General features: G+C 56.5%; 1 protein-coding gene across 7 annotated transcripts in view; it reads left to right on the top strand.

The window, feature by feature from the left end:
* Positions 1-23,904, top strand: part of TSPAN11 (tetraspanin 11) — a 74,202-nt gene extending 50,298 nt beyond the window's left edge. For 2 of the 7 annotated variants that reach the window (XM_045061260.1, XM_045061261.1), the window contains exons 4-8: positions 8,043-8,117; positions 9,007-9,111; positions 11,953-12,111; positions 12,477-12,563; positions 14,258-17,330. In XM_045061260.1, coding sequence (XP_044917195.1) covers positions 8,043-8,117; positions 9,007-9,111; positions 11,953-12,111; positions 12,477-12,563; positions 14,258-14,878 — 1,047 coding nt within the window. In that variant the 3' untranslated portion in view covers positions 14,879-17,330. Of the gene's footprint in view, positions 1-8,042; positions 8,118-9,006; positions 9,112-11,952; positions 12,112-12,476; positions 12,564-12,716; positions 12,835-14,257; positions 17,331-19,203 lie in introns of those variants that run through there. The other 5 variants (XM_023256683.2, XM_045061262.1, XM_023256684.2 and 2 more) reach the window with 5 other exon arrangements.
* Positions 23,905-26,357: the final 2,453 nt, after the last annotated feature.

The following is a 26,357-nucleotide window of genomic DNA, read 5'->3' as shown; positions in this document are numbered from 1 at the left end:
CAGCCCAGTCCTTGGCTTGGAGTCTAGTGAGGAACACAAGACACCTGTATCAAAAGACCGAGAACCCTGTGGGTGGTTTCAATTCCTGTTTCCATCTGGTCAGAGCCTCTGACCTCTCTGAGCCCCAGGACTTTTCCTAACATACAGGCTTGGTAGGGATTTCTCCTGCTCAGCCTTCCCTTCTTCCCCATTGCCAGCCCTGTCCTCGAATTACCACCACTGGGAACCCTGTCCCCAGTTGCCTCCTTGGTTCTACCCTGGCCCCATGCACTATCTCATTTGCCTGCGGGCTGCACCACATTTCTCCCACAGCCTGGGAGAAGACACCAACAGGGACATCTAGGTCCTTCCGAAGGACAGCAGCAGTCGGCCATTTCCCCCATGCCGAAATCCCTCAGGCATCCCTAGGCTGTGGCCCCTGAGAGGAGTCTGGCCCTCCTTCAGGCAGCCAGCAGGCCAGGCCCCTGCCCCTCTGGATCCTGCTGTCTTAGCCCATCGGCCTGAACTCCTAGCAGCCCTAGCCTGAAATCCAGTGGACTCCTGTCTTTGGCTCATGGCTGTAGGTTCTGTTCCCCTCCTGACCCCACCCCCACCCACAATGTGATCTTTGGACCCCAGCACTTTGGCTTGGACTTTGGACAGCCTCAGCTGCATTCTCTTGATGTGTCCCTTGAATGCCTCCTGCCTCCCCAGGCCCCACTGTCCTCAACTCTCCCATCACTGATTCGACCAGCTTTCACTACCCCAGCCCTGGTCCACTCCTCTGCTCCCAGTCCCCTGGGCCAGAACTGAACATTAACTTCCGACTTCAGTCAGAAGACATACTAGCATCCTCTGCACGGCCTGTAGAGCACGCCTAGGTGGAGTGCCAGCTGGCCGGGGCTGTGAGCCCTGGGCTGGGGCTCCCCGGGGTAGAGGTCACCTTCATCCTTCCAACAGTGACATCTTGTTACAGGAATAACTTGAGGCTCTCAAGCCCACATCCTCTCTTCTCTGCAATAACAGTCCGGCAGCTGCACCTCTGAGTCCTGACCGCCTCCAGCCACTGGTTAATTGCCAGAAAATAATGCACCCTGAGGTCATTGCCGCTTAAACAGCCTCAGCTGTTGGCAGCTCCCTGACCCTCCCACAGCATGCTGCTGTAACCCTCTCATACACGGCCAAGCTAGGACCTCAGGCTGCACTCTTCTCCCTGCATTGTTTTTTTTTTTTTAGTTTTAGGGAGAGAGAGAATCCCAAGCAGGCTCCACACTCAGCACAGAGCCCAACACAGCTCACTCCCATGACCCTGGGATCATGACCCGAGCTGAAATCAAGATTCAGACACTCAAGCGACTGAGCCACCCAGGCGCCCCTCTCCCTGCAACTTAATGTTGGTAGCATCTTGAGTCTCCTGTCCTCTTCTGCCACACTGCTCTGAGAAGGGGCTGGTGCCTCGACTCCCACCCCTCACCCCAGCCCATTCTCACCTTCCTAGGCACCAAGCCTTCTCAGTTTTCCATCTCTGGCTTAGTCTCCATCTCTGATTATGCAGAATAGCAGAGGGGTTAGTGGAGGAGAGCTTCAGCGAGGTTCCCTCCTTTGTGGCAGAATCAGCCCAGTGAGGAATTCCGGAAGTCCAATCGTAGAAAGTTCTTAAAACGTACTGCAAGGAAGGCACCAGCCGGAGCTGAGTTACCTGGGCTCATCATGTACCAGTGAATCTGCCTCAGAAACTTTATTTGGAGCTCAGCTTGCCCCCATGCAGTATTAGCCCATCTGAAGATGCAATTTCTAATTAATCCCCTTAATGTCACAATGAGATATATTTCCGCAAAGCTCCTGCAGAACCTCTCATTAAAGAAAGTATTGGTTTGGTTCAGAGAGTACTGTGCTGTTCCAGCTTTGCTTTGGATCTATAGTTCTAGAAAATGTCCAACTTCAGTTCTAGTTCAAACTGTACCATTAAAGAATTAAAGAAAAAAAAAACTTTGGTAGATGGTACAGAGGGAAGATGAATGTGTGGGTCCCGTTCTTTGTTACCGAACTGGTTTCTTGTACATTTAGGGTTCACTTTGGCATATTTTGAAGTGGCATAGTTCTTCTGGGGAGCTCTGGGGATAGAGGCTATAAGAGCTTTTTTTAGAAGTCTCATTCCTGGTTTCTATCAGACCAAGACTAAGTAGTTGCTTCTGGAAGGACTGGGGGCAGCCCTGAGTGCAGGGGCCAGCCAGTCACAAAAACCAAAGTGGGGCTGGAGGTCAGGGAGGAGTTAGGGCAGAGTGGGTCCAATTCACACCAAGGTGCCCAGGGACTGTGAAGACAGAACAAGATACAGGTCAGAGCAGGAGGGCAAACAAGGATCAAAGGACACACAGTCCTGGGGAGCAGGACGATCATGTGACCCTGGAGTCTGACAGAGGTTCAGAAAGAAGGATGTTGCCAATGAGGTCACGGTCAGGAACTTCTGGCACAGAGAGGGCTTTGGGGAGACCTCCCCTAAGCTGCAATTTGATGGCTAACAGCTGTGCAACACAGACACAGTCCGGACAGCGAGTCCCAGGCAGGGGCACAGAGGGCAAAGGCGGGGAGGCCTGAGGCTTCGCTTGTGTGTAGGGCCCTGCGCACGCGCGCACACACACACGCACACACACACACACACACACACACACGGGGAGTGCTACACAGCTGTGCAGACTCTAGGATCTGATGAGACTAGGATCCCCCTAACCACAGCCACCCCAAGTGCTCTCAGGGAGCCCACCCACCCAGCCATCTGCTCTGTAGTGGGCACGACAGCACCCAGCAAGTAAGTGCACAGAGTTATGCCACTGGAATCCCTGAGTTTGGTTTCTGGACTCAGCTGGACTCAGCCATGCTCTTGCCATGTGACCGCAAACGGCTTCGCCTCTCCATGCATGTGCCTCATGGTTACGACGAGGCTAACGTCGGTGCTCACACGGCAACATGATGAGTAATGCTATGCTCATCTCTGAGGGTGGTTGGGAGCTGTCATGAGACGTGCTCACCAGAGGGGCTGGCACCTGGGGAGAGCTGGCAAACCTTGGCCATTACTGTCATGGAGCGCCCACCGTTTGCACTGTGGGCCGTGAGTGAGGCACTGATTCTGCCAAGGAGGGGTTAATTTCTCCCCCCCACCCCCTTTTTTGTGGAAGGGCTATTTTACCACTATTCTCACTATAGGAAAACTACATTTTTACCGCTGTTGAGAAGCAAGCTAGGCATACCTCTTCAGCTGTAGTCCAGGAATTCTGGCAGCCCATTCATGAGAGTAGTGGGCTCTGTTGGTAGAGAATGGGCCCTACACAGCACAGGGCCCAGGAAATCTTGGCTTTCATTCAAATAGGACAGTTTTCATGTTTCCTACAGGCAAGAGCAACACATCCCTCCTTAGCCCAGGGGAGCCTGGGCAAGCCAGTAGGTACCTAGCGGCTTCAGGAAACAGTGCTATCAAGAACCAAGAAATTCACTGACTACCCCAGGGTGCACCTGGGCCCATCACATCCCTATAATAGCTGCTGGTCCCAAGCACTGTTGGCTTCACTGATCCTCCCTAGAGTTGGGGTGAGCAGCTTCCTGCCACAAAGTGCCCTCAGAGGCAGGTACACAGTAACCGCCTCACATGTTTCTGTCTGTGTTCAGTTTCAGGCTTCTCAGGAACTAGACCACCTTCCTCAGATCTTTTTTTTCACATCTCCCATAGTGAATAGGGGAAATCCTATGCAAGTCAAGTCCCAGCAGCGGCCTCAGAATCTGAAGTTAAATGTGCAAATCAGTTCCTCAACCTTAGCACTAGTGACATTTTAGCCCGGATCATCTTTTGCCAGGTGGCCTGACTTGGGCACCGTAGGACGTTCAGCAGCATCTTTGGCCTCTACCCACTAGCTGCCAGTAGCATTCCTTACCCCAGTGGTGACAATAAAAAACAGTCTCCAGACACTGCCAAATGTCCCCTGGGGGAAAAACCATGCTAGATTGGGAACCAGTGGTATAAATTAAACCACAGTAATAATTCCATACCACCCACACATCAGAACAAGATTAAACTCCTGCCCCCAAGCCTGGGGCTGCCAGCTTCAGCCAGTTCCCTTCAACTCGCGGCATGCGTATTAAGATGTGCACTCACAGGTCTTCATCTGGGATGTTTACTGAGCATGCCTCTAGACCCAACACCGTACCAGGCACTGAGGCCAGAAGAACCTGAGATGTGGTCCCTGTTCCCCAGAAACTCACAGTCATTCTGGGGAGACAGGGTCACAACATCTGAGGCAATGATAACCTCTACAGAGCAGTAGGTACGGATACGTCACTCAGCCAGCCCGTGAGGAAGAGTGTGGCAGACAGGGAGGGCACAGGGGCAGCTCTGAGTCTAGTCGAGGAGAAGGAGCCGCGCTGAAAGTTGTGTCAGAAGGTGGAGGCAGGTGCAGCACTGTAGGCGCGTGGACGGGGGCGCTTGGCACCCACTGCGGACCCGGGGAGGGCTTCGTGGAGGCCATGACCGAGCCCAGTGATAGAGGGACAGGCAGGGGAACACTGAGGGCAGATACATGGAGGCTGGAAGGCTTGGGCGGTGTTTAGGGAACCGTGTGCAGGAACAGAAGGAGTGCTTTGCAGATTGGCGGCCAGCTAGCCTGTGCCGTAGGAGTACTGGGATGATTTGGCTGGACATCAGGAAGGCTTGGTAAAGAAAAAGGTGGAGCAGCAGAGGCGAGGCACTTGTGTCACGTGGCAGCCCCCCACCAGCCTGGCCCCACTGCCCAGAGGCAGGGCTGCCAGGCCCCTCGGTGCAGGGGGATCCCAGCGAGCACAACCTTTTGCCTGCTTCCCCGAGGACTGTCGCACTGGAGCTGTGATTCAGGGCCACCCCCGCCCGGGTGAGTCACATACCTACAGCCCTCCTGCCACCAAAGCTGCACCCATGCCCACCGAGCACCCAGCCGGTCCACTCCCTGGCACCCCGCGTCGGTCCCCCAAAGCCCCCGCCTGGCCCTCACTTCCCTCCCAAGGGCCTCTGAACAGCTGGAGGCAGCACTCTCCCCGTTCCTGACAACTCCGTCAGGTTGGGGAGCCTGTCTGATGCCTCCAAACTGTTTTGAGGGGCTGGCATGTACTAATTTAGGCTGCCATTACATCAGGGATGTGGTTCAGTTTCTCTCCCTTCCCATCAACCCTCCTCCCAGCCCAGTGTCAATAGCAACGGCGGCAGTGACGTCCCGGGGGAGCAGCACGACACTGCCAAGTCTTCATGACTACCAGCCCGCGTGACTCTCGGCTGACAGCCCCTGGTGATCGGTGATGGGTGATCAGCGATCGGGAGAAGAGCCTCTCCCGCCCCCCCAGAGGGAAGGCGCCAAGACACCAAGATGCTGCCCTCCCAGCCGCCAGGGGCCCGCATCCTCCCGTTCAGTCACGGGCTCCTTCACGTCTTCCGGCCACACCACAGAAGGCACATGGGGCGCACCTAGGGAGCCTGGGAGCATCCAGCCGGCAGTCACTGCATGCAGGGTCCTGTGTGGCAGGAGGAGAGTCGGCCTCAGGGTAGCAGGGTCAGGGGGAGTGGAGGGCAGTTTGGAGTGAGCAGGATGGGCGGCCGAGTCAGGATGTCCGCAAAGCTGCTGGGAGCTGTCAGAGGGACTGGCCCAGGCCACTGCGCCTGCAGCTGGCTGACAAGCCTGGCTCACCTCATGCTGTCACGCACAGGCTCCGGGAGCAGGAAGCAGCTCAGACCACCGTGAGGTGGAATCCCCTCCCTTTGGGTCCTTTCAGCCCCTCGGGATAGGCAGGACTGCTGTGATGCCATTATGCCCACCCACAGGCTCAGTCCCACAGGCACAGCCACTGCATATGGCCCCAGATGCTGCGTCCTGTACGGGGCCTGAGGAAGGTCAGAATTCAGCCACATGTTCTCATGGGAGCACATTTTTGTAACTCACACCAGGCTACCCATCCAGAGCCTGGAAGTGGCAGAGCCCAACCCAAACCTGAGTCAGCTGACTTCCGCCACCGTTCTTCAGGTTTCCAGGCCCTATATCTCAGAGGCTCAGCAAGCAGAGGGCCCATCCACAGACCCCTTGCCAGCCTCCTGCCTCACCTGGATACCATCCCACACCCTCCCTAGTCCCAGGCACACGGAACACTCCAGACCCCTCCCCGTGGCACAAAAAGTCAATGAGGCCCAGGGAGTGTGCCATCGTGGGATCTGCAACTCCCTTCCCCACTTCTAGACCTGATCTGGGTGCCCAGGAGCTCACAGACAGCCTGAGTCTCCATTCAGAGCCTGCACAGGGTGACGAGGCTACTGTGTCCCCCACACGCCACCACACCCAGCCTTCTGTGCATCCTCATCCAGGGATGGCCAGGGGATGCCTGACCCTGGCCGTGCATGGACTGAGCTTGGACATGCAGGCCAGAGGCCTTTCCTTGTATGGCATTGAGCCCGGGGTAGGTGGGGAAGGGCAAACCAGGAACCTCCATTTGTACTCTTGCCTTGGGCCCCACAGATGATAAGGGCAGCCACCATGATTCAGAGACAGGAAAGCTTCCCTCATTCCTGATGGTGGGCAGCTCTGAGCCTGGCAGACCGTGGGCTCAATAAGATGGCCGTGGGGTAGGTGCACAGTTCATGTAACTCAAAAGGAAGCCCTGTCCCCGGATGGAATGTTCTTCATGATCTTCATGAAAAGGAATACCTTCTCCTCCCCCTGTGTTTAAGTCCTGCCCATGCCAGGCCCCATGCTGGGCTCTGGGAGGTAGTCAGGCAAGGCCTCAGGGACTCACGTCGCCTCTGAACTGGCCCTGTGGCCCCTGCCCTGCGCCTTTTTCCCATTCCCATGCCCTCCTGCTGCATCCCTACCCCTGCTGAAGAGCCCTGGAATTTCAGAGCTCAGGCCCAGGCTGAATATTCCCTGGAATCCAGTGATTTGAATGACTATAGCCAGGCAGATGGGCGGTACCTGGGGGGGGGGGGGGGGGGAGACAACACCAACCACTGCTCATGGGGAGGGGGGCTAGGCTTCTCCAGAGGGGGCTAATTTCAGGCAGCAGCACCCCACTGCTTTGCCTCCTCTCCCCACTCCCTCCTTCCCTCTTCCCTGCCTAGAGCCTGCTTCCTCTCCACCCCCACCCCCACCCCTGCCATGCCCTCCTAGCCACGTGGGTCTGACATGCATTTTTTGACCTGTGGGCCCCCACAAGAACACACCAGGATGGAGCAGTGTCCTGGAGCCTCCTGACTAAAACTAGGAGGGAGGTCACAGCAGAGAGAGCACAGCCAGGAACGCAGCCGGCAGGCTGTGAAGCGTGCAGAGCGGGCCCCGAGTCTGGAGGAGGCCAGGCAGTAGTTGTGTCAGGAATTTAGAAATCCCTGCAGGGCCGTGAAGGCCTGGAAAACACACCGATGCCTTTCACAGGGCACTGCCTTTGCTATTTCCTGAGCCTTGGTCTCTGCCCAGCCACCCCTACACTCCCAGGCTCTTCAGCTCTCTCCACTCCCAGAACTCGAACGCCCCACACCCTCTGCACTCTCCAGGCTTCACACAGGGCTCTCCCCTCTGCCTGGCACATGCTTCCTGCCTTCTCCACCTGGTAGCTCATCCTTCAAGGACTCAGGTGTCCCCTCCTCCAGGAAGCCTTCTCTGACTGCCCTCCCCCCCACCTAGGTCTTGCCCCATAGTAACATTTGTAACACAGCATTGTAATCACTTACCTATCCCCCCACCACCAATAACTCTGAGGGCGGTAACCGTCTTACTTACGATACCTGGCATGTAGCAGGTATTTAATAAGTATCGGATGGATGGATGGATTGACACACTGACAGAAGCCCAGTGGGTGAGGGGGTGAGTGGGGAACTCCGTGCCAGCAGATGGGAGAGGTGAGCATGCCCAGAGCTGCCGGGAAGAGGGGGAAGATGGTATGGGTGGGTGATGGGGTCCTGGCAGGTTGCCCTGCCTCCCCTACTGCTTTGGGAAGACTTGTCCCGGAGCACTGTGTGCCTACCCAGGCCTGATCCCCGTGGTGACCACCTTCCTCCTTGCTCCTAGTACTTCTGCCTGTTGCTGGTGATCTTCCTCGTGGAGCTGGTGGCAGGGGTCCTGGCCCACATGTACTACCAGAGGGTGAGTAGACCCTCTTCCTGCGTTCCCCATCGGTGCCCCCTGTTGCCCTGGAGGCAACAGTGTGGGGCGGGGTGCAGAGGCATGGGGGAGCTAAAGCTCGGCAGTGACACAGAGGGCGGTCTCATGTCCCTGGCCCCAACAATCCTCAGTCCTGGGTCCTACTTCTTGTCTGGCTTCCAGCAATTCTCTGCCCTATCTGTTGATGCTAACTTATTTGGCATGGGGGCTGGGGAGTGGGAATGCCCCGTGGGAGGTGGGGTGGTCTCTCTCCCCTCCTAAGCAGAGATAGAGGATGAACCTAGCAGGTGGGCATCCAAGGAGAAAGGCTGGGGCCGGGGCTACCTGCCAGACTATGAAGACAGCACCAGGCCTTGCCTGCCTGCAGCAGACAAGGATGAAGTAGCCGGTCGGGTCTCCTCCCACTGGCTGCTGTGAACCAGGGGTTTGAGGTCATGACCAGGGTGAGACAGATGCCTGCACTGGTTGTTTTAAGGCAGCACCGTACAATTGATGGGTGCCCATAGGATAACAACTGTAACTATTGTGAATGTCACCTCATAATCAAAATGAGAAAAAGATATTTATTTAGAAGCACCCCCTGTGCCCAGCCTCATTGCCCTCCCACCAGCTTTGAGCCATCCCCTCCCCGGCCTGCCTCTCAGTTCTGTCCATCACCTGCCTGGCCCCAGCTTTTACAACATCTCTCCACGAACTCTGTGTTCTGAGCGGTCTCCTACGACGCTCCCATTACGCTGGGGAACCTCTGCCCTCACACCATTCCAAGTCCGTGGTGCTCGAGGCTAGCTGGCCTGGCTTTGGAGCGGGCCTGGAGAACGAGGCCAGGGTGAGTGGTTCTGCTGATGCCACCTTCCCTCTCCACTCTCTCCAGCTCAGTGATGAACTGAAACAGCACTTGACCCGGACGCTGGCTGAGAACTACAGGCAGCCGGGAGCCGCGGACATCACGACCTCAGTAGACCGTCTCCAGCAGGATGTAAGCACCCGCCCCCTGGGCTTGAAGGCCAAGCAGATTCAAATTCCGACTCTGTCCCTTCCTGTCTGTGTAACCCAGGACAGGTTACTTACCTTCTCTGAGCTTCATTTGCCTCCAAACGAAGCCTCACTGCGCGTGTTGATCATTCAGTACCATCGCGTATGCGGAAGTCCCCACCACCATGAAAAGGGCAAGTTGAATCCTGGCCCTTTCCTTCTTCCTCCTGTGCCCTGGCCCCACCACGGCCCCCTTGACTGCCTCCTCCAGGTCCCACCCCTAGGGCCCTTGCGGGCAGGAAGCTGGCTGCATCAGGAGAAGAACTTCTCTCCTGGCCGGGATCTGGGCTCCTTCCATCAGCAGGGCTGTCTTCTTCCTCCTCTGGGGGCTGACAGCTGAGGTCCCGTATGAGTGAACTGTAACAGGCAGAGCTATTTCAGCCAGACTGCTGCAAGAACTTCCCAGTTGTGAGCCGTGGGGCGGAACGCTGGGGGACAGAAAGGTGGTCCCTCCAAGAAGAGGCCCAGCAGACCCCTTCAGTGAGGCCCGTGGTCCTGCCAGAAGTAGGGAAGGGACAAATGGCCCCCAGACCTGCCTTGTGCAGTATGGTAGCCACTAGCCATGTGCAGCTAGTTAAATTTACATTACAAAATTCAGTTCCTCAGTCACTAGCCACATTCCAGTGCCCAACAGCCATAGACGCCACCGAATTGCACAGGACAGATATAAAGCATTTCCATCATTGCAGAAAGTTCTGTCAAACAGTGTGACTCCAGGATCCTGATGGTTTCACGTCTGAAAATTTGAGGAAACTCTACCGGCCCACTCTGGTCCCCCTTCTCCCTGCCACCTTAGCCTGTGGTCTCTGCTCTATCCTGTATCTACAGACCCCACCCTCGGCCTGAGGCCTTGGTCTTTCTGCCAGGAATACCAGGCCAGTGAGTGGAGTAGAGGTTAGCATCTTAGCTCAGCTGGGGAGGCACCTTCTCCGTCTCCCCAAGACTGGCTTGGATCCCAGTAGGCTCTGTGCCGAGGGGTCTCTTGTGCTCTGCGATAGTGGCTGAGGGCACTCATGTACACATAGGTACACACATCCACATCCACACCCACACACTTAGCCCACACATACCCTGCTGGTCAGCCCAAAGCTCAGTCTGCATTTTTAGGGCCTCCCACATGAAGCACTGAGCCTGAATCCCTGCCCTCGGGGCCTTAGTTGGGGAGCCCAACACACGCAGTCAGTGCTAGGCTGGGAGGACCCTCTGAGTGGAGAACAGAGCTGGGAAGGCCAAGGGGGGAAGCAGGAAGGAGGGCCTGGGTTTGCCTAGTTAGAAAGGATGGGAGGGGCAGTCAGAGAGTAGGGAACAGCATGAGAAAGGGCACAGCTGGGAGCCACTATCTGTCACTGCCCCAGGCCTCCTCCATGGGCACCTGAGCATGTGGGCACGACCTCACACATGCCAGCAACAGTTAGAATCAGAGGGGCACGAGGGAGCCTGGGCCCAGGCCCGCATCCTAGGCGTGAGGAAGCAGCCCTGAGAAGGCAGTGGCTTCAGGCCAAGGCCAGCATCTGGGCTGCGGGCTGCACCCCAGTATGTAAATGACACCCACATGCCTGCATTCACAAAACGATCTTAGCATAGAGGGTGTCACTAACTGCTCCCCCCTGCAGGGCTCGCTTCTCAGGGCTTCACAGAATTGCCTCTTGCCGTCTTCACACAGAGCGGTGTGGAGGGGCTTCCTGAGCCCCATTTACACGTGACGAAACTGAAGCCCAGAGAGGCTAGATAACCTGCCCGGGGACACACCGCAGTATAATCCCACATGACACCTAGCACACACTGTGCTGTTCCTGGCTCCATGTGCTGTTCTGTTCTGCCTGCCTCCTGCCTCCTCCTCTTCCTTGTGGGACCTTTCCACTAGCCCCTTCCTCCACAGCTCCCGATGTCTCCCCTACTAAGCTGTAGTCACTGAGAAGCTTCAGAAAACCAGGAACCATATTACTCATGTGTGAGCCCAGTGCTAGCTTCACTCCTGGCACATAGTAGGTGCCTATCAAACACCTGTTAACTGTACTGAACGTACCTCCCACCCGGCCTGCACCTCCACACACCAGAGACAGTCTCAAAACAGCTGCCTGTGTGGCTCACACAGGGACTTGGATTCTCAGTCCCTCAACTCAAGGGCAAGAGAGAACCAGTGTCCCGTTGTGTCTGCATCACTGGAGACCTGGGTTGGTGCTTTCCTGCTCTGGAGTGGCACAGATGACCCAGGTCTTACCTAGCGCCAACTCCACCCCCTGGTCAACACTGATCTGCCCACACTGTGGCTCTGGGACACTCTCTGTGTCCCTCCCTACAGGTCTGTGGGCTCTGAGGCTTCAGGGTCTGAATGAGGGTCCAGGAACCTCTGGCAAGGCTGGGTCCCTGTTCCTGAGGTCCTGCCTCTCTGGGTGACCAGGAAAACACCCCCGTGTGGTGTGAGCTCTCCTGGGGTATACAGCCCCACTCTCTCAGGGACCCACCTCCATCTATCTCCCCACCCGTCTTCTCAGAGACTCTCCCTGCTGTCAGGATGCCCAGCGTAATCTCCTTAAAGGACTTGCATGGATAGAAGGTAGCCATAAGGTGTCTTGCAGCCAGCTTCTGCACCTTCCTGGAGAGAAGGGCCCCCAAAAGCCCAGCTCCCTGCTCAAAACAGGCAAAGGGGAAAATTCGCAGGGAGAACAAATCCCTATTTGTGCTTGAGTTAGTATTTGAATAACGAGTCCTGAAGCCCTGACACGGAGGGACCAGAGGAGCCTCCTGCCAGGTCTTCACCTCCAGCCTCCTTCTGTCTTTCTAGTTCAAGTGCTGTGGAAGTAACAGCTCCGCCGACTGGCAGCACAGCGCATACATCCTGTCTCAGGAGGCCGAGGGCCGCCGGGTGCCGGACAGCTGCTGCAAGACGGTGGTGGCCCGCTGTGGGCAGCGGGCCCATCCTTCCAACATCTACAAGGTGGAGGTGAGCGCCCAAGCTCCAGCTGAGGCATGCAGAGCACACCCCACCCCACCCCACCCCAAATGGGGGGCTCGGGCAGAGGGGCGGGGAGAAGCAGAACACGCTTTCTCATTGGCTGTGAGACCGCACAGGGCTGTCACTGGTCTCCACGAAGCAGCTTGGGGACAAGCAGCTACTGGTGGGAGGTTCTGAGACATCATGGCATGCCCCTGAATCACCCGAGAAGCCTGTGGGCAGTTGAAAGGCTGGAGCAGGCCCATTAAACCTCTGGCCTGCCCTCAGCGGGGTGGATGCAGCACCAGCCAGCCCTTCCCTCCGCAGCCTCGCCTACTTCACGCCGGTGTGCGTGACCTACCGTTACCTTACAGGGAGGCTGCGTCAGCAAGCTGGAGCAGTTCCTGGCTGACCACCTGCTGCTCATGGGGGCAGTGGGCATCGGGGTGGCCTGTCTGCAGGTGAGTTGGAGAGCGGATTAGGAGAGGGGGTTGTTTGGAAGAGTTCTGAACCCCTCTCCCATCGGCAGAGATCACAAATCACTGACCCTCTGCACACCCATGCCCTGTCCTGCCCTCTCCTCCCCTCCTCTTCTCGCCACTTGCCCTTGGCAGCCAGGAATGAATCACATGGTCACTCTCTTCCCCAGAAAGGATGAAGGAAAATGCCTGGGGGCCTGGGGGACAACTTGAACTTGTAAGAGACCTGGGAGGAGTGTGAGTGTGGGCTCAGGTATGTGCATGCACCCTCTGTGTGTGCACGTAGGTGTGTGTGTGTGCACATGGATTACCCGCATGCATCTATGTGTACATGGGGTTGTATGCATGTACGTGCGTTTAGGTGTGCTTGTGCATGTGTGTATATGTGTGTGCATGTACAAGTACCAATTCTTGTGTGTGTGTGTGTGCGCACACACATGCCCGTGGATGTGCACTCCCCGTGTACTCCCAGCTCTTTGAGCGATGTCTTTTGCTCAGTTTCACTGTTCCACCCCTCCCTCTGCTGTCACCCAGGAAGTCAGTGTCACTCTCAGATCTGCTTTAGTCAAAGGTCCATACAGAGGAGTCAGGAGGGCACCCTCAGGCTGGGGCAGATACAGGGGCAATGGCCCTGCACACCCACCTTGCCTGGCACTCTGCTTCGGCCCAGCAGGTTCTAGAGGGAGCTCAGCACTGCCCCACCCTTCCCACCCCCGGGACCACCTGCACTGATGAGGAAAGGGGTGAGAGGCTGGGACCTCAGAGGACCCGGATCGAACCCTTCCTCTGCTCCTGTATGACTTAGAGCAGTTACAGCCCTGCCCGCAGCTTCTCTGACCACAAAATGTGGCTCATTTCCCGAACCACATAAGGTCTAGAGAAGAACGAGGTGATGAGTGTGACACACTCACTGTGCCGGGCACGGGTGAAGGCCTCCAGTCAGTGGAAGTGGTTGTTAGCCATCTGTAGACTTCAGAGTGGTTTCAGGTGCTTTCTATCATTAGATCCCCACCACGACCTGAGACCTGGGCCAGGCGAGGTAGTACGTGTGCTCCCATTTTACAGATCAGAAAGTTGAGACCCAGAGAAAAGACTTACCCAGGGTGTCACATACTGAAGTGGCACCCAGGTCTCCTGGCTCTTGGTCATTTGCTTTTGCCAGCCCCCTCCCCCCACCCCGCACCTCCCCAACCGCCAACACAGATTTCTTTGGAAAGCAAAGCAGGGGCTGGTATCAGCAGCTGGCTCAGGGAGGCTGCCAGTGTGGGGTTCCTTCCAGATCACCGCTCTCCCTGCCCACATCAGTCTGTGCGTTCAGAGGACCTAGCTGCAGCCTCCTCCACTGGGCTCGACACTCTGGAGGAGGGGGGGGACCAGGCAACCTCAGGCTGGTTATTTCATCTCTGAGCCTCAGTTCCTTGTTTGTAAAATGGGGCTAATTATATCTAGTTTGGTGAGAGGATTAGCAATATATATGTAAATCACTTGTCACTGATGAGCAGATAGCAGGTGTTCAATAAATGGTACCATCATTATTTTTATCATCTCCACCTGGGCACATTGTCTCTCAAAAAAGCCCTCATTGTTTCCTGGCCAGAGCAGCTCCCCCTTGTCTCCATAGTTAGCATGCAGGCCGGGAGCCCCAGGGGGCATTAAGCAGAGCCCCTCTTTTGCAGGACCCTAAGGCAGGCCTTCTGTCCCACATACCCCAGTGGGAGCTGAGGAAGGGGCTGCTCTGTGCTCCAGCGCCAACTGAAGTTTCCAGAAACCTGCTGTCTCCTTCAGGTGCTGAGGGGGCCTGCTGTGCATGGACACTGACCAGGCCAGGACCACACTCCCCATCCATTTCCTCCTGGTCTCTCTGGCTGTGGGAGCCCGGAGAAGCTGAAGACAGGGGCAGTGAGGCCTGGAGCAGGGAGTGGGTCTGCCAGTGCCCCAAGCCCAAGGTGAAGGTGAAACAAGTACCCTGTGAAAGTACTGCTGGGAGGCCATGTTGTCAGGAGGGTGCCTGCCCGCTGCAGAGGGGCTTCCTCCTTGTAAACATCCCCGACCATGAAGTCTCGGTCCTCCAGAGCTCTCTGTGGAATGGCGCCAAGTGTCCCTCAGAGAGAGCTTCACCCAGCCACCACTGTGGACCCCCATCCATAGCCCAGATTCTCCACCGACTCTGGCTGAAGCCTGTCCTGCAGCAGCCAAGCCTCGGTTACAGCCCCCTCTGCTGGCCAATGCTGGAACTAAATTGCCCAAGTCCCGGTTGGCCACCAGCCTTGAAGGGCTCACACCAGTCGTGTCCCTAAGCTCACAGTCACCCTCCACCAGTGTAGGTATCCCCACACATGCCCAGCCTGGCACTTCAGAGACTCCCAAGGCTCAGGAGATAAAAGGCCAAGGTGGTGGCTCATGTTTCCCTAGTCCCCAGGACTAGAGGAGACCTTGCTATGAAGTCAGAGGACCTCTCCTCTTCTGATGTGATCCTGAGGAAGTCATGTTCCCTCCCTGAGCCTTGGCTTCCTTCCCTATAGAACGGAGGAGATGGACATTGTTGAGCCTTCCTTTAAGTGGCAGAATTCTATAACCCATGGAAATCTCACGTAGGAGCCCGCAGTATTAAACAAGCGTGAGGTGGTGCTGCTGTGGTTGAAGCAGGAGTTGGGGCTGTAAGGTTCCATGAATTTTGGTAAGAACCCTGCCTCAGTGTGACTCCTGTGCCACCATATTCTAGAATGTTGAGGCATGTCTTGTGCATACTGTGAACACCAAGCAGAGGATGTGACAAACATAACAAACCCCGATTCCAGCCATTTGGCAACCTGTCACTTGTCGCCCCGTGGATGTGTGGACCAGGGCTGACATGCTTAGATCGTAGCAGGCTGGGGGGAGACAGGATCTCCACAGAGCCTCCACGGCCACAGGCCTCAACCTGGGCTGCACATGGGGACCACCTGGGGAGTTTTAAAACTGCCCAAGGCCCCGGCTGCACCCCAGCACAATTAAATCACTTTGTCTGGGGCTGGCACCCAGGCACCAGCATACTTGTGAAGCTCTCTGGTGGGTCCAGTGTGCAGCCTGGCTGAGAACACTGGCCCACATGAACGACAAGAGCCATAGGGCACCTGGAATTCAGATGTGGGAGAGGTCAAGGGCCAGGGAGAAGATGGCACCATCACAGTCCTTAACCACCCAAAGGCAGGCAGGTGGGGGAGGGCACATTCCTGGGAGGTACCGGAGGACAGACAAGAATAACAGGTAGAATTTACAAGGAGACAGGCTGGAGAACTTGCTAACAATTGGAGTTTTCCAGCAGTGGTCCCTGTGAAGCACGAAGCTGTCTGTGGCTGCAGGTCGAGGCAGAGGTTGGGGGCAGGCAGGGACCCTGAAGTGGGGAGACCCGCATGTGATGGGCTGCAGGTCCCTGCCCTGCTGCTGCGTGCACCTGTTCCTTTCAGCAAGACCCTGTAGGGCCCCTCTGTCCACGTGGGCACGTGGCCATCACTGCTCTGGTTTTCAGACCTGACAGGGATAATTGGGGTCTGGAGTTACCTCCAAATCAGACTCTTCTTTCTGGAAGGACCTTACCGGTTATCTAGGCCAGTGCCATCAGCCCCGGCTGCACATGACAATCAGATTTGAAAAGTACCCTTGCTCGGGCCCCATGCCAAGGATTCAGGCTCAGATAGATGGGACGAGTCCTGTGCCTGGGTGTTTTTTCAAGCTCCCCAGGTGATTCACATGTGCACCTAGGATAGAGAACACTGGGCCCACCCCTTTCACATATACCTGAAGACACCAAGCCCAGCGACATGGTCACTTGCTAACAGTCACATGGCCACCGTGGCAGAGCCAGCCAGGACCCCAACTCCAGGTCTCTCTGTTGTACACCAGCTTCCCCTTTTGGGTGGACTCTGGAGGCACTCCACCTTGGGGTAACTCTGGCAGAGAAACTTCTACCCAGGAAGGACATAGTGGCTCTGCCCCCTTTTCCTACTGCCCTGCTCACACACAGACTCTGGGAGTCTCCCACCCAGAAGCCATGCAGAGTGAGCATTCGTTGTTAGTTTTGTAATGAGAACCTCTAGGTGCCAGGTGCCATGGCCAGTGCTGGGGCCACACCAGTGGGCAGGATGTGGTTCCTTCTCCCAGGAAGCTTTCACTCGAGGCAGGAGGCATGTAGAACATGGGTTGTCACATGCCATCAGAGGCACTGTGAAAGTGTGAGACTTGGGGCTTGGGGGAGCATGTAGGAGGCCCTAACCTGTCAGGGCAGTCACAGAAGGCTTCCTGGAGGAAGTGATATATAATTAAATCTTGAAGGAGTTTGATGGGAAAAAGCAAGAGGGGAAAGAGTAACAGGGCGAGAGAATTGAATTGGCAGAGCCCTGGCCTGCTGCAGTGGAGGGAGGGCTTTATCCTGAGGGCTCTGGGGAGCTATGACCTGGCCTGTCAAAGCCTCAGGATGCAGGAGGGGCTGGGAACCCTGATGTTGGTCCTGTCGTCCTGGTTTTTAAAGACTGTTTCCAGGGAAGGCTACCAAGCAGTGAACAGATTAGATGTTTCCCTATTGAGATTTGAGACTCAGAGAGGGTTATATCTGTGCCCAGGATCACACAGCCCTAAACAGAAACTACCCCATTCCTACTTCTATCCCAACATTCCCGTCCTGTAGATGGAAACATGTTGCAGAACCCAGAAAACTCACACGACAGCAGAGATTGGGATCTGCAGGTCAGTAAAAGGGAAACTGAAAGATGACATTGGATTGGCTTCCTGGGGCCTCCCTGGCCCTTCCTTGGTTCTCTTGGTGACAATCAAGTCCTGGCCCAAAAACCTCAAAAGCAGCTGAAACCATGCCACCTCCCTGTTGTTAACAGCCCCATGTGGCAAATGCTGTACCTAGGCAGGCTGCCAGAAGAGGGCGCCATGCACCACACGGCCAGGCCCCCACGCAAGCTGGGCGCCCCCGCAGCCATCTCCACGCATCCTCCTCCATTCCTGTTCCTGCACTCATTACCACGTGTTTCCTCTGCTCACCCCGTGCTGGCCACGCAAAGCTGTGGGTGCTGATTCGTCCACGTCCTCCATCAGGAAGGAGAGGGCGGTACCAGGGATCCGATAGCTTCCACTGCTCCTCTGCATGAATCAAGGTGCTTGTGTGTGTGCACGTGTACGTGCACGTGTGTGCAGACCTGTGTAGACATGTTGTGAGTGCATCCTTAGCCCCGCTGCATGTGTCAAGGTGGGGGCGTGTGTGCGGACATGCACCCTGCCTTCCCTGGGAGGCTCCCTGGTGGGAACACACATCTTCTACAGAAGTGCAGTTATGGGCAAGCTCCGACCTCCCGGTCCCCCAGCACAAACTGTCCACTGTAGATGTGGCCTCAAGTCCGTGCTGGCCCAGCTCTTCCCATCTGGCCTCCCCCCCTCCACGCCTGCAGAAAGAAAGATCCAGATGACCCCACACATTAGCCATCAAACCACGACATGGGGATGGGGAAGAGAGGGTGCTGCACGACACCTGGCTGGAAGGGCTGCAATGGCACCTGCTTAAAGCCAGTGGGAGACAAGATAACCTCTCAAGCTGCCTTCAGCTTGTGGCACTGAGTCGGGAAGGAGATCGGCACTGCTCTTGGTACCAAGTCTGAAAGCTGCACTCACGGGGTTCTGCCCTCCTCCCATGTAGGGGTGGAGAGGAGAGAGGAGGGGGGAAGAAGAAGGGCTCATCCTCTGCCACCTCAGGCCAGCTAGCCTTGCAAAGAGAAACCAAATGCCTGCTAGCCCATGAGCGTCTTCATCAGCCTGCCCTCCTCCCACTGGTCAGAGCTCCGGGTGCATCCAGAGGGGCTCTAGCAAGATCAGGCCAGCAGCAGCTATTGGAAAAATTTGGCAATGATGGGGCATTGTTCCCTATCTTCGGGGAGATCCATCTTCGCCCATGTGCCACAGGACATTCATGGGGCTGCCCTAGCAGCGCCCTCTTTCCTGTGGGTGGGGAGTCTGGATCCAACGGCATCATTACCATGGAAAGATCACAGGCATGGGTCTCCGGGGTCTGACACATCCACATCTTGTCCTGCATTTTAGAGATTGGAAAAGTGAGGCCCCCCAGGGGGACAGCGATTGCCCAGTACTGCCCTGCTCTGGGCAGGATGCTCTTCTCGTTCAGCTAGTGGGTGTGACAGAGAGGCTATTAGGCAGGCTCCTAGGGCCTGGGTCTGGTGCCTCATTCCCAGCTAACTTATAGGACAAGTTGGGGACAGCTCCAGGTGCTCCTTTCAGAGCCTCAGTTTCCCCAGTGGCTTCTGTGAATCAACTATGAACCTTGCTTTTACTCTGGAGTCTGAGAGCAGCGAGACACAGACAGCAACAAGGGAGTGGAACTGCTGCGGCTCAGGATCTGATGAAATCGGGCCATCTCTGGAGATCTAGGACCACAGACCAGCAGTGCACTGCTTGTTAGAAAGCAGAATCTCGGGCCCCATCCCAGATCTCCTGAGTTGGAATCTGCCCTTTATCCAGGTCCCCATGTGTGTGCCCAAGAGGGAGAAGCCTGCTGCAGGGCACTGCGGGAGAGCAGCTTCATGGGGTTCTGATTTCTCGTTGCTCCTCTGCTCTCTCCACCTGGCAGATCTGCGGGATGGTTCTCACCTGTTGCTTGCACCGGAGGCTCCAGCTGCATTTTTACTAACGGCCAAATGCGTTCCCCTCCGACTGCCCCTCACAAGGACAGGTGCCCAAATCCCATCTTCCAGGCCTGCAGAGTCAGCACCAGCTCACCTAGAAACTCCCAGAAACTCCCCCTACTCTTCGCAGCCCCTTTGGATCCACCAAGTGCCCAAGACTATGGCTCCTGTGATTCCCACCCAGGCAGGGGGGACCCATCCTGTGTGGAAACAACAACCAGCACCCCTCACCAGGCCTGGGGATCCTGTGGACGACAGGAGGGTGATAATCAGACCCTCCACTCCCTCCCAGCTCCAGAACCTAGAATGAAGGTCTGAAAGCCCCCCTGGGATGCCTGCATGGGGCACATGATCTCCCCACTGGTGCTGAGCACCCCTCTTCTTGTCTCTGCTTGGTGTGTTTTTCTCTACCCACGGGGAAGTGCTTACCGGCGGGGGGATGGAAGCAGTTAGGGTTGGCTCTGCCCCAGAAGATCCAGCCCTTTGATCTGCCCGCCCCCACACCTCCTCACCTGGGAGTACCCCGGCGGTCTGGGGTCTGGTTCCTTCCCGCAGGGTCTGGCAGCAGAGAGGCCTGAGGTGAGGCCCCGGAACTGGGGTTGGGCAGCAGCAGGCTGGTGGGGCCACCAGGGCAGGGAGGAAGGCAGGTAAAGTGGCCACACCAGCACATGCTGCACCAGGACCTTGCATCCAGCCTAGAAACCTTCCCTGGGAGAGGTACCGCAGAAGACCATGGCCTTGAGCTCCAGTCTACAGTAAATGACCCTCAGGGGTCTCCCCTCTAGGGCCTGATTCTCTGGAATGCCAGGTGTTTTAAATGATCTCCAGCCCTTTGTGTCGGTGGGAGTAAAAATCCTTCCTGATTAGGCTAAATCACAGACCCTGCAAAGTTGGAGCCACTGAGAAGGTACAGCTCTGAGAAGGGTGCTGTGCCTGGAACCCCATTTTTCCTGGGCCCACAATCCCCAACCACATATGGCCACCACCATTCTGTCTCCAGGAGCCCTCGCTCTGCTTCCCAGAGTGAATATAGTGGCTTCTTTTGGTTCTCTCTTGCGTCTCTGAATCAGGCAGGGAATTTTCAGGAAGAATTTTCTCAAATACTAAGGGAGAACAGAACAGAAAGAAAATCCTAGAAAATGCAGAATATAGATGCTGGCAGTTTTCCAAAGAACAGGTGTCAACTTGTAAGACAGCCATGGAGACGAGACCCTCCCCCTCCAAATACCTATTACAAGTGGGTAACTTGTAGCGAGAGAACCCCACACCTGGCTTCCCACCTTCCAGGTGCCGTGCTTCCCGTGCTGGGGACCCTCTTACATCCCACCATGAGAGAGTGGCCCCTTGTTGCCAAGATCAAGGGCAAGAAAGGTCACACCTTACCTCCTAACTCATTCTAGGCCCCAGTCTGATGAGCTCAGTTCTTGGTGACCTGGGGAGTCCTGGGTGAAGGGTGTTCTCCCTCCCATACACAGCTCACTGCTGTCCCTAAACACAGCCCTCAACTGCACAGAAACCGTACTTGCTCAGAACAGGGATTCCCCACATGCACAGAGGGAAGACCAGGTTCCGGGGGCAGATGGCCTCCCCTATCCTGGGGAATCTTGCGGCTTCTCTCCTCCACCCTCACGGCCCTGGGGCTGCTGATACAAGTTCATTAACAGGATACCAACTTTCCAGCAATCCCAGACTGCACCAAGGCTGGAAGAAATTGTGCTGTGACTAGCTTTGCTGCCCTCCAGCTTCCTGGGACTCGTGCGGACAGTTGAGAAATGACTGACTCCCAAGCTGTGTGCAGCTGGGCGCAGGCTGCCAGGTGTTACCAAGTGAGGGCTGAGAGAGAGAGTTCCTCCTGGGCAGGCAGCGATGCCCGGGGAGGCGCTGTGTCCTGTGGGACATGTCAGCCCCTGGCGGAGTCCCTGAACTCTTTACTGAGTTCAGCTGGGCTTGTGGAGATGGGGACAGGGGGATGGGCGGGATCGCTTGCACACCTTGTTGTCTGTCCCTGCCCCCCGAGGTGGGTTAGGCTGTCCTAGGCTAAGGGCAGGTGATTCCACCCTGGGCACCTGCCCACCCAGAGGGCAGCTGAAGGATGGATGGACCAAGCTACAGAGAGAGAATGACCCAGAGCTTTTGGGAATGGTGACCAGCTAGCTCATGCTCACAGCTTGGGAGGGGTGAGGGTTAGAGGGAACTGAGGCCCAGGATGTGACAGGCTCCCCGCTCAGGGCATACAAAGGGCTGGGGTCTGGAGCCAAGAATGCCGTCCCCAGTGAGGTGTGCCCACCCCACCTGAGAGGACGCAGATCTGCGCCGCCCAGGATGACTGCCCCCAGGGCCCTGCTTGGAGACAGAGAGAGAGTGAGCCATGACTGTTGAAAGCTGTCCTCAGTCCTGTGTGAGCAAAAGGCCCCTACACACTGGGACCCAGAAAAGAAGCCAGCATTTTGTAAAGGTCAGAACATGGCGGATGCTGGGATGCACACAACCTGAGTCCCCACAACCTCGGCCTTCCCTCCCACAGCGCTCAGCGGTGGACAACCCCAGGGCACCGCATGTCCCCCACTCTCCAGATGACCTGTGTTGGGGGAGGCAAGAATGAAACTCAGTGTTTGGTGAGGAGATGAAGTCTTGTTTAAAATGTTTGTGACCACCCTTTTCTTCTCCCTACCTCTCCCGCCAGCCTTGCCCCAACCCCAGGGGTCCCTCCGGCCTCGCCATGGGGGAGCGTCCAGGGCCTTGTGGTTACTGAAGGCCTACTGTGTGCTTAGAGTATGTTAGTCGTGTAAGTGCTTTCTCTCCCGGTGATCACAATGGGAAGGTACTATTCCCCCCACTCTGCAGATGATGAAATTAAGGCTCGGAGAAATTGAGGTTGGCCAGTCAGTAGCAGTGGTTGTCGACATGCCACCCCCAGCCGGGTAGAAGCAAGGGGAGCCAGGCTGAGAGCCCCCTCTCCTCAGCATCCTGCAACTCCCCATCTCTGCAGTAAGCTGTCAGGCTGCCGTGCAGGACCCTCAGGGGCACTAACAGCCGCAGACTGGAACCCCCTCCCAGACTGGATGAAACCATCCATCCGGCCCCGGCCCAGCGCACCCTGGACATTTGCAATCAGCAGAGCAGTGTGGCTCCTTTCAGACTGACAGCCAGGCCCTCCTGGTGGAGTGGCTCAGGCAGCAGGCGGCCCTGGGGAACCGTCGCCCAGGGGAACAGCCAGCCTATCACCTCGAGTGCCAACGCTGACACCAAGTGAGGGCAGACCAGACCTGAGCAATCAGAAACCGCAAACAGGGTGTGGAATCTGGTGCCCACGCAGAGATCACATGTGGGGCCGTGGAGGGCTGATGAGGGCATGGTACACCCCTCTCCCTGCTCCGTACTGGGGGCCAGGGAAGAAACCTCAGGTTTCATGCACTCAGAGCCGCCCTGGGCAGGGGGGAGGCACCCCGGGTGGTGATGTTAACCACCTTGTGCTACTTTTGCCTCCCCTGTGTTGTCGATGCGGGACTCTGGGCCGGCACAGTGTGGTCGCTGTCGTAGGGAGGGGGTGGCCTGAAATCTCACCAGGCTGCTCACCCTGTGTGCTTAGACCTGGAGGGGCCAATGCAGCACTGAGGGGGGTGAGGGTAGTGAGCCCCCCGGGACTCTTGAGCTCTGCAGCCAGTTTCAGTCTTAGGATCTGTCACTCTGGTCCATGCCTGGGGTTGGAGGTGGGGAAAGTGAATTGAAACACTTTCATCACCACCCACCCCACTTTCTGCCTTGAAAATGTTTGCTACTTTCTGGCCACTTCGGGCCTGGGGAGAGAAGGGGAGGGGGAGGGGAAGGCAGTTGATTAGCAAAGGACAGAACCCATCTTCCATGTCACTGCTGTGTGGTGCTCACATCCCCGAGGATGCCGGTGATGTGTCTGAACCAGCAGTTCTCAAACTTGAGGAAGCATCCGGCCACCTGGAGGGCTTTCCAACAGACTGCCAAGTTTCACCCCTGAGCTCCACATCTGCAGGGGTGAGGCCAAGGACTTGCCATCTAATGAGTTCCCAGGTGCTGTTGGTGCTGCCGCCCCTGGAACCACCCTCTGAGAACCACTGCTTTAGACCACGCCACAAAGGACACTCTGCCACCTTCCTGTGTGTGCCACAACCCCCCAGAGTTCCGAAGCCCCTCAGGCTGTCCAGCTGGCCAGAAATGTGCCTCTCCAGCAGTGCCCTCTGGGTGGGTCTGTTATCTCGGCCGGGAGACCAGGTGCCTGGGTCCTCCTCCCAGAAGGAAACAGATCAGGTTCCCAGCCCCCTTTTCCCACTGCCTTCTGTGTGCCTTGGGAGAGTCTGGCTCCATTCTCAGCACCCCCACTTTCTAGTTTAGCACATGCGCCCCCTTCCTCTCCTGCTTATGCCCCCGAGTCACCCTGTGCAAGTGCCCCTAGGAATTCCAGGCAGCCCAGGATTAGGCCAAATGGGCTTCTGGAACCAGCTGGCCCATGGATATGGGATCATCACAGTATTCTAGAAACAGAGAAGTTGCCTTAACCTCCCGCCTATAGAGAAGTTGCCCTGGTTGTAAATATGCCCTCTCCTTAGCCGGCCTCAGCGTCAGCCTGGCCTCACATGCTGGGTGGCATGATAATAAAGGAATTGTATCTAGGACTACCTTCTGTTGCTTTTTTCCTCCTCTGCAGTGAAATCCCAGGTAGCTCATCAGATGTGTTTCAATCTACCGTACAAGCGGAAGCAGACAGTCATGGGGAGAAGGGGAGGAAGGAGGAGCCCTATTAGGAAACCCAGTGATTGGGGTCCTGCTTACCCTTCTTTTATCAGCTCCCACCTTTCCTCTGAACTGACCTCGCTTGCATGTGTGTGCCATTGGCTCCTGGCTCCTTGGCAAGAGCCAAGCTCAAATGAGCGAGCTTGAATCGTGTTCCTCTTAAAGCTGTCCGCCTTTGGTCAGCCGGCATCCCCGCACCACTCACCACGATGGATGGCGGCCTCTGTCAGTGAGCCTCCGGCCTGCACATCCTGCCGCGGTATCGCCCCGTGCTGGCTGCAGCAGATGCCGGGTGTGGTGACAAGTCAGGGGCGAGGGGCCCTCTCTGGCTGGCCCTTGGGCCCCAGCTGAGTGTTGGAAGCTAAGACATGCACGCCTACTGCTACCTGGGCCCCTAGACCATCTAATTTGTCCATCTCCAAGTCAATAGTGGGATGCTTTTTCATCCAAATGTGGAAAGACTTCAATCTTACAAGTCAGAGGAGCTGAGGGCATCAGGTTGCCCAGTGTGGAGCTAAAAGGAAGTAAATGCTTTGATGCATTGACTTGATTTCATTCACTATTCTGTCTAGAGAACTTGAGGCAGGTCAGTGAGTGAGCCTGAACAGTACCTGGGAAAGCCAGACACTGAGGACCCCAAGATGGCGGGAGTGGGGTGCGGTGGGGAGGCAGACTAGAAGTGAGCCTCTTGCCTGGGGAGAAGCTGGAAGGGGCCTGTCACTTGCTAAGCAGTTGGAGTCTGCAGCCCAGGCCAGCTCCCGTGTGTCTCTCCCTCCCCTTTGGTCGAGATCATTCACCAATCACAGCAGCAGCCCTCTGATGGCCTGGATGTTGAGAAATGCACCATTTGGGCCTATCCAAGGTCTCCTATCTTGTTGGACCTAGACATCTCACCTCCACCATCACTATGAGTATGAATGTGTGTACACATGTACAGAAGCACACAAACGTGCCTGGGACAGACGGGCGCCCCTCTGCGCCTCTCCCTGCTGCACACAGGAGCGCCATGGGTGAGTGTAACTGCTGTCTGAAATGGCTGTAGGAGCGCCTGGGTGGCTCAGTCAAACGTCCAACTCTGGGTTTCGGCTCAGGTCACGATCTCATGGTTGGTGGGTCAAGCCCTTCATCAGGCTCTACATTGACAGCATGGATCCTCCTTGGGATTCTCTCTCTTTCCCTCTCTGCCCCTCCCCTGCTCGCTCGCTCTCCCAAAATGAATAAACAAACATCAAAAATAAAAAATAAAATGGCTCTGGTGGCCAACTGGGGCCTCAGGTAGGTGGGCAGCATCGAGCAGCTGTGTGAAGCTGTCCTTGGTGGCTGCTGCGTGGCCTGTCGGCTGCCACTGCTCCCCAGCTGGTGCCAATGCCTCGTGTCAGTCCCAGTGCCAGGCTGTCATGTTGCCACCAGGTGGGCTGCTCTGAGCTGGGACCCTGGTTCCCACTCCGTCCCCCCCCAGCTGAGAATAGAGGCTGCTGGTGGGGGTGGAGGAGACACAGGCTCCAAATCCTGGATCATTCCACTTACCTTCTTCTTAAAAACAAGTACATGGAAGCTCCTACTTCCCTTTTCCTTCAACTTCTGTCCTGGGATGAAACTCTGTCAAGCAAGGACTGGGCGCAAAGGAGAGGCAGCTGCGAGGGACCCAGAGGGATCTTTTGGATCAGGCCAAGGGTGAAGAGGGCAGTGAGCAAAGCTTCAGTCCGGCCCTTCCCATCAGCAAGGTGCAAACAGCATCACTGCACTGAGGACACGCGTAGGCCAGCCAGAGCCAACAGGGCTATGTTCCCATCAGTCTGGGCACTCTTGAAGAGGTCATGGGCAATTTCTGCCGGCCTTCTAAAATATGGAAAGCAGCTCATAAATCCCTAATTGGGGGTTAGAGATCCCCAAGCTGGGGAGGAGATCAAATTCAACATGTCTCCCGGAGTTGCCAAGCTGTAAGGCTGAGTCCTTTCAGGAACTGGTGTCCCCTTCCAGGGAGAAGAAATGTATTGAGAATATGTCAGGATCCCAGGAATTCAGTGGGGCCAAGTTGGGGCAAAAGGCAAGGAGCTTCCTGATGCCATTTAATGACAGGACACAGGCTCGCCTTGTCCGCATGTCGAAACAGCCCTGCTCTGCATGCTGGGCCAGGCTAGATCTCACAGCTCTGTAGCCACCAGAAGGAAAATCTCTGACCAACAGGCTCCACCCAGCAGACCCAGCCACAGACCACAGAGTGGCCCTGCTCTGCTGGCTTCCCGCTCTCCTCTGAACAAAGGGACACCGCGGGTTTGCCCTGGCTGGCTCTCAGCTGCCTGGCAGTCTGTAGGGCCACAAAGGGGCGATTCCA

This window comes from Felis catus, chromosome B4 (assembly GCF_018350175.1).
Source record: "Felis catus isolate Fca126 chromosome B4, F.catus_Fca126_mat1.0, whole genome shotgun sequence".
NCBI classification, from domain to species: domain Eukaryota; kingdom Metazoa; phylum Chordata; class Mammalia; order Carnivora; family Felidae; genus Felis; species Felis catus.
Note: the sequence above shows the minus strand (reverse complement) of the source record. Positions and strands in the feature narration are given on the sequence as shown.